General features: G+C 37.1%; 1 protein-coding gene across 2 annotated transcripts in view; it reads right to left on the reverse strand.

Annotated features, from left to right (window-relative positions):
* Window positions 1-1,468: 1,468 nt before the first annotated feature.
* LOC107559189 (integral membrane protein 2C-like) overlaps window positions 1,469-8,166 on the reverse strand; it is a 7,378-nt gene continuing 680 nt past the window's right edge. The window contains exons 1-6 of one of the 2 annotated variants that reach the window (XM_016242946.1): window positions 6,822-7,115; window positions 4,758-4,901; window positions 3,270-3,458; window positions 3,081-3,191; window positions 2,848-2,998; window positions 1,469-1,708 (exon numbers count right to left, since the gene is read on the reverse strand). In XM_016242946.1, the coding sequence (XP_016098432.1) occupies window positions 1,617-1,708; window positions 2,848-2,998; window positions 3,081-3,191; window positions 3,270-3,458; window positions 4,758-4,901; window positions 6,822-6,917 (783 nt within the window). In that variant the 5' untranslated portion in view covers window positions 6,918-7,115 and the 3' untranslated portion in view covers window positions 1,469-1,616. Of the gene's footprint in view, window positions 1,709-2,847; window positions 2,999-3,080; window positions 3,192-3,269; window positions 3,459-4,757; window positions 4,902-6,821; window positions 7,116-8,166 lie in introns of those variants that run through there. The other variant, XM_016242947.1, reaches the window with a different exon arrangement.

Consider the following 8,166-nt stretch of genomic DNA (forward strand, 5'->3'; position numbering starts at 1 on the left):
GGGCGGCATTATGCAAATATTTCCACATAGTGAGGTAGATATGTGGGGGCGTGTTAGAACGAGCCGTTTTAGGGGGGCGTGGCAGAGTCTTAACTTTGATAAAGAATATCTCTTTGGTTTTGAGACTTTAGTCTTTGCAACTTCAGGGATCTTATCTATGCACAATCAGCTTGTAACACTCCAAAGAGAAAGCAAAACTTGAAATAGCATCATATGACCCCTTTAAGGGGCGGTAATATTATAATGAGATCCTCTCTGCCACGTCACCAAGGGAGCGAAATCAGACGTGCTCGTTTTCTAAAGACGCTTGCAGAAAAGGTTTACCAAAACAAAGTTACTGGGTTAATCTTTTTCACGTTTTCTTGGTTGGTAGATGCACTGGGGACCTGATTATAGCACTTAAAACCTGGAAAAGTCAGATTTTCATGATATGTCACCTTTAAAAAAAAGGGTTTGCCCATGCTGTCAATGTTTCATAACAGAAATGACAAAAGAAGATGTGGCACAGCTAGGTCTTATTGGTTTATTTACATGTTTGCTTCACCCAACTAAACAAGGTTTTTAACTTCAACACACACATAAGCATGAAGAGTTTTTGAGATTGTATACATTAGTCCAGGGCATGAATCTGGCCTAAGGCTTCACTCATATGATAAAAAAATACTCAAACAATGCATGTGTTGTCTTGAAAAGCATGCAGACAGAAAGAAGAAAAGAGGAAGTGGCACAGGAAGCGTGTTGTAGAAGCACTGAAATGATACTGGATATCGAGATACGTAGTAAACATACACATGTGATAAATGTGATGGCGGCTACGATTTTTCATCAGACGATTTAACTGGCACTAGGATCAGTTAGGATATCCATGAGTAGTGATGCACCGAAAGAAAAGTGAATATTGTGCTCAACACCACACAAATCAGGCCAAAAAAACAGTTTTTTGTTTTAGCAACAGAAGACTCTTTACCATTCCAAATGTGTTGAGCAAAATAGCCTCAAGACGTCTGCACAAACAAACTTTCTTTATAATAATGTGCTTAACCAATAGTGGAAACAAGACTAAACTACTAAGAAAATTACTTTTTTGCAGTGTACATTAACTGAACCTGAGTTCAGAGATTGGATGTAAGAGTGATGCTTTCTGATAATATTTTCGGTCTGTTTTCGCACCATTTTATGGTATTTTTGGCCACAGTGTCGGTGCATCTCTATCCAAGAATAGGTCTAAAAACACACAAATATATAAGAGAGCAAAGAGCAGTTTGATGGAGCACAAACAGCCAGTTACATGCAGGCACGAGCATGCAGGTATTGTGCAGCTTAATGCCCATGTAATCTTCTCATTTGAAGACTTCAGATGCTACAGTTACATTTTTAAATGCATCATTTTGAAAATGCTCATTATTGCAAATATGCAGACACAAACTGTTCAGACACCTTCAAGGGGATATTTGTAATGAATTACTAGGTACAGAGAGAGAAGTACAAAAAGAGAGAAATGGAGTGTAAAGACATGAAGAATTAGAGGTAAAGAGTGTGATTTTCAAAGGGGTGTGGCTACTGAGACCAAAGGGTGTGATCTCATCAGAAATAGGCGGGCCAAAGAGACAAACAGCCTATGGAGTCTCACAAATCACGGTCTCCACCACGAAAGTGTTCTCAAAGTGTCGGATTCTGTGACAGTTCTGCGCATCACGCTTGGTGATACCTAACAGGAAAAATACAGAAATAATGTGAACAAATATAGTTATAAATTACTAGGGTTATTATAGTATCTATTTATATTATTTATTATAGTATATATAAAACTAAAACTTAAATTAAAATCATTAAAAAAATTATTATATGAAATTAAATAAAATACAAAAAATTTAAGCCAGTTGCCAAAGCAGCATTTCTCATTTTAATTTAGTTTACTTTGATGTTCTAAAATAACTAAAACTGAAAAAAAAAAAAATAATAAAAATAAATAAATAAATAAGTGTTGTCACATGAAAAGATATAATAAAATATTTACAAAAATGTGAGGGGTGTACTCACTTCTGTGAGATACTGTATATATATATATATATACACTTTTACTATGAAATTGCTAGTAAATTTCACAAATAATTACAGAGAATCATTAAGTAACAGATTGAATTAAAATTTTGAAGAAAAAAAGAAAATTGTATTTTCTTTTTTTTTTTTACTAATTTGAAAAATAATTTTTCAGTGAATTAATTTAGCGCATGGATTACTATATAATGTACAAGAACCGTAAAATACATAATGTAATCACAAAATATGGGATATAGAATTGAATAAAATAGGAACTAACATACTGAATATTCATGGATCATAATTTGATGGCCTGCCTCCATTCCCCAAAGTTTGTGGTTGCCATGGATATTATCATATTATATTATCACAAAAAGATCTTCGGGAACCAGGGAGAAGTAGATTGCTTAATACAGGAAGCCATACCGTGAGTGTTACTCAATTGTACCACTAATTAGCTGCAATGAGCTATTTAGCTGGACGTCAATCAGATTTGTATGGCAGCAGTGAAGCCACACAGGAGCACAGTTTCCTCCCACCATGAAGATGCAGAATTAGTTATGGCGTAATATGGTATTGCCAAATTGGCAACTTATTTTTGAGATGAAAAGTTCATACGTCAGTTTATATTTTTTATAGTTTATATATCATATTTGGGTGACCTATCCCATTAAATATGATGTAATGTTTATCTAATTTCAGTCGTGTGATATGATGCTCTCTACTGAAAACAGCTATTAACTGATCCGTATTAGTTGACCACTACTATTCACACTAAAGAAAAAAGGCAAAAATGTGTGAACTTACGACGACGTGAGGTGCGGCGATGGAGCCTGTACGTATCTTTACCGTTACACAGACGGTAAATAAAGCGGCCAAGCTGATGCATGTTATTAACACGGCCAGTCACGACCATCTCTTCCTGAACAATGTACGTCTGGGGGAGGTAAGTCCCTTTCTACAAAAAGATAGAAAGGCAACATCATCAAATAGATATAGTTTACATTTCAACTGCCTTTATATACAAACAATACAAGTACCTTAACATTGATGAGCAGTTCCCAGAGGTTACGTGGTGGCATGACCACAGAGGTGTTAAGCTCGATAACATAACACTTGTCTAAAGCAATGTCATGGTAGGCCGTCAGACCCTAAAATCCAAACACACAACACATGAAAACAAATTCTGTTGATGTATTAGTATATATAACGAGAGCTAAGAGTGTTACCCTGTTGAAATCATGAATGATATCAGCAGGGTCTGTGTTGCTGAAGTCGGGCACAGGTATGCTGATTTGCTCGTAGTTTTCCTTCAGGTAGATCCCAACGCTCTCCTCCAGCTCGTGAGACCCTCGCAGTGGAGCAGCCACCGAGTCCTCGTACACGACACGGCAGTGGAACCGACTCTGATCCGGAGCCTGAAACACCATCACATAAAATACATGATATGACAAGGTAGTTTTGATGATTACCATAACCTAAACCAAAAGCCCTGACAAAAGAACATAAGATAACAGCAATATTTCCTTCAAACGGAACTAAAAATAGGGATAAAAAACACTGATTTTCATAGTATCGCATTTGAAACTCAATCTTTTACTGCACACTGCTTTTAGCAGGTGCGCGTTGACACGGGATCTACAGTCTTAACGGTAAAGCATGATATTTTACATTTGCAGTCTGAATAAAATGTGATAAAATAAAGACTAAAAGGTAGAAAAAGCATCGTTATTTTCTGTTGAGTTGTCCTCGCAGGCTGGTTCACAACTGCAGTTCTATTTAGTGAATCCAAACACTGACTCTTACGCACCAAACCTTTTGGTGTGAATTAAAAACACAGCAAAATGACTGTAGTCTGATTTGTGAACAAACGACACTATTTTTTATATAGCCAATCCTCATGAATCATCATGAAACTTGATGATTCAGTTGCAGGAACTCAGTTGCTGTTTGAATCATTCTGACGCCTCATTCACTGACTGAATTCAATGAGCGGTTACTGAATCAACATCATATCTGCCGCGTATCTGTGTTTGCTAATTTCCGGAAAGCTGACAAATCTTTTAGTGACTTTTTCTAAAGGTTATAGGTAGGTAGGTATACCAGTAGGTGAGTTATTGAGCCATTTATTCAAATGATTAGTTCAAAAACACTGATTCATTCAGGAATCGCAAATGTCTTTATTAGCGAGTCACTGAATCATTCACTCAAACAATTCAAAAACGAATCACATAGAGGACGAATCACAGCAGCGAGCCATTAACAAAACATTTTACTACAAAAATAGAAAAGTAGAACTAACTGAAGCTTCAGCGTAGCTAATTATATGTGACCCTGGACCACAAAACCAGCCATAAGGGTCCATTTTTATACATTATTTATAGGACAAGGTTTGGCCGAGAGACAACTATTTGAAAATCTGGAATCTGAGGGTGCAAAAAATCTAAATAAAGTTGTCCAAATGAAGTTCTTAGCGATGCATATTATTAAACCAAAAATTAAGTTTTAATATATTTACAGTAGGAAATTTACAAAATATCTTCATGGAACATGATCTTTACTTAATATCCTAATGATTTTTGGCATAAAAGAAACATCTATAATTTTGACCCATATTTGACCCGTATTTTTGGCTATTGCTAAAAATATACCCCAGCGACTTAAGACTGCCACATATAATCATTATTGTGAGTTTTATGCCACTCATATAATTGTACCTGAGGAATGATGTAGTAACGGTAGATATAAATTGAAGCATATATCAAACTGCAGGTGAAGACAATCAGTGCAGTTGTCAGACAGCAAAGTCCACTCAGAGAGGAGCGTTTCCTTCCGACAGGTAAGACCAGCTCCTCTTCCACCTACAAATACACACACACATTTTTATAACTTATTGGGGATGTTTTTTATTTTTATTTCCTTTATAATTATTACAACCCAATTTTGAATGAAAACATTATTTAGGCCTTTTATGAATTTGTTTTTATCATGAGCTCCTCCCACAGGCCTCCACAAAGTAGGTCATTTCAGGTTTTACTCTCTCTGCAGGGACATTTGGTCCTTACCAAGATGGCAAATCCGATGCACACACACAAACACACACACAAGGCAGTAATGAAACCATCATGTCCTCAATATACTGTGCCACTTTTAGTATGATCACCCACACACTGGGAGACGTGCTACAATCGGCACTACGTTCACTTGTATCCCATGCAGCCAAGAATGGATTATTCAGTGCTCTCGTACTACAGTAGGAAATTATTAGATGCGAGATGCTGATAGGCGATGACTAATAACGCCCCCAGTCTTGCAACCCATCTGCCAAATGCACGGCACATGGCCTGATCTGGCCCCATTCTTAACTCACGCACACACGTTTGGTTTGATATCATAATGGAGACTTCCTTTTGACTCGACAGCTTATTGTTTTATATTAAGATAATTATATTTTAGATATCTAAAATATGCTAATCTGACACCTACCCCATATAGGCATTTTTACATTAAAGAAAAACATTATTTATTGAAAGCGAAGTGTTTTTTTTTCTTATTAATTTGTATTTTTCATTGCTGGATCCTCAGCTCCCCATGGCCTCATGGGAAAGTGTCCACTGACTGCTGACAAAAATATGTTTTGCTAATGTTGTCATTAGGTTATGAAACCAGAATGTTCTCTGAATGTCCATTTTTGAGAATTTAAAAAACCCCTTTTCTTGGTTGTGCAAACATTAACATTTTCATTTTGCAAAAATGATGGGAACATAATTTGGGGTCTTTTTTAAGAAAAGAATATTCCATGAACGATGCATAAATAACGTTTTTGTGCTAACATTTTGACAATGACCAGATAACTTTGAGTGAACCATCTACTAGCGATACTGGAAGAACGTTTGAGAGAACCTTTCCAGATTGAGAATTCTTAGAGCCAAAGTTCTTAGAATATTCCCTGTTAGCTGGGTGTTCGCCTGCTGTTTCATGAATATTTCACCCATTTGACATGATTTTTGCATATTTTATAGTAGGGAATTATGCATAGTCTGACAAAAGTAATAATTACATATGTCAGTGGCCCAGAAATCACACACTTCACCTTGTTGTTTTCACCGTTAGGAGGTCATTTGGTCCCCAAAGACAGCAAAACCCACACATAGGCTACACAACGATATTAAACAGCTAAAGCACACCGAAGTCATTTCTCCTCACCGTAGCCATCTGCCATTTTGTCTGTGTTGGATTTGTGTCTGTGTGTTGCTTATAGACACATAAACCTGTGCTGCACTATGTCAAATTGTATCCTGTCATAAGCTCTTAAGAATAAAGGCCTTACGTAAGTTTTCATTACAATCAATATACTGTATGTTAAAATACAGGGCAGGATGTTTTAAGCTATTTTCTATTAGTTTAATCAAGGATGTTTACCCCATTCACTTTACTAAATTATTAAAGAAGAGGAATTTTATTAAAACATCACAAGTGTGAGTGCATAAGTAGATATAGTGCACATTTTATGGCTGAGATAAACATGATGCATGTTTTATGATGTGATGTGATTGGTGCAGGTGCTGCAGCATCCATGTCCTCTTGTTATGAAACCAAAGGGCAACAATATTTCTGTACAAAACAGCTACAAATACATAAACACGCGTTGATGGAGCATTATCACTAGATCATATCACCCCATCAAATGACGTGATTAATGGTTTACCATGTATGTTCTTTCCTTTCTACCGCTGTTTTCCGTGACATTTCAGCTGAGGCACACAAAAAGCGAAACTTACGTGTGGATGCGGTATGAATATTTGAGTTTTATCTCCATCCCCCTCCTCTTTCTCGGCTTTTTGTCCCGTGATGGGCTGAAAGCTGATCTTCACCATGATGAAGGGAAAAAACGCTGTGTTTTTAAGCGTGGACGCAGATACTTTATACCCCTTGGCTTTCTGACACAATGTTTGCCGTTTGTTATAATGGACCGGAAGAATCTATTATTTATTTATATATTAGTATATAAAAATCGCTCTTAAAGCCACAGTGCCAGCGACACTGGTGATGATGCGCGCGACCTAGAATGAGCATGCGCGCGCACGTTTTGTGTGCATCATGTGTGTGTGTGTGTGTGTGTGTGTGTGTACCTGTTTTTCTATTCTGGTGGGGACGTAAACCTGACTACACACAGACTCATGGGGACTCGTGTCACGGTGGGGACCTAAATTGAGGTCCCCACGGGTAAACAAGCTAATAAATCACACAAAATGAAGTTTTTTGAAAATCTAAAAATGCAGAAAGTTTCCTGTAAGGGGTAGGTTTAGGTGTAGGGCAACAGAATATACGGTCTGTACAGTATAAAAACCATTACGCCTATGGAGAGTCCCCACAAGGATAGCAAACCAGACGTGTGTGTGTGTGTGTACGAATATTACTTTTTAAGATATATAATTGTATTTATCTATCTGATGGTACTCACATATTGAAAAATGGCTAATTACGACGCAAGCGACCAAGAATGAGAAAGCGTGCGTTCAAAAACCACAAGCAGGCTATATCTATCTGTCTGTCTATCTATCTACATCAGTGTATAGGCTTAGATCTCTGCCACAATTCTGCGTGCGAAAGATCATATTTTCAGCTCACAAAAGTGCATTTTGCACACGCGCAATCTGAATTTTCGTTTCGCAAAGAAAAAAGTATTTAGAGCGCACGAAAATCAATTTTGCATTTAAAATACGTTTTTGGATGTGTGCAGACCAAGCGGCAACCTCCCGCTCTCTCTCGTGAAGCCAACAAGGAAGTGACTTGAAGAGATAGTTCACCCAAAAAAGAAAGTTTGATGTTTATCTGCTTACCCCCAGGACATCCAAGACGTAGGTGACTTTGTTTCTTCAGTAGAACACATATGATGATTTTTAACTTTAACCGTTGCAGTCTATCAGTCGTATAATGCATGGCAATGGTAACAAAATCTATGAGAGTAAAAAAAAACATGCACAGACAAATCCAAATGAAACCCTGCGGCTCGTGACGACACATTGATGTCCTAAGACACGAAACGATCGGTTTGTGTGAGAAACCGAAAAGTATTTATATAATTTTTTTTTACCTCTAATACACCACTATGTCCAACTGTCT

The sequence above is a fragment of the Sinocyclocheilus grahami genome, unplaced genomic scaffold (genome assembly GCF_001515645.1).
Source record: "Sinocyclocheilus grahami isolate Dianchi unplaced genomic scaffold, SAMN03320097.WGS_v1.1 scaffold677.1, whole genome shotgun sequence".
Classification (NCBI taxonomy): Eukaryota; Metazoa; Chordata; class Actinopteri; order Cypriniformes; family Cyprinidae; genus Sinocyclocheilus; species Sinocyclocheilus grahami.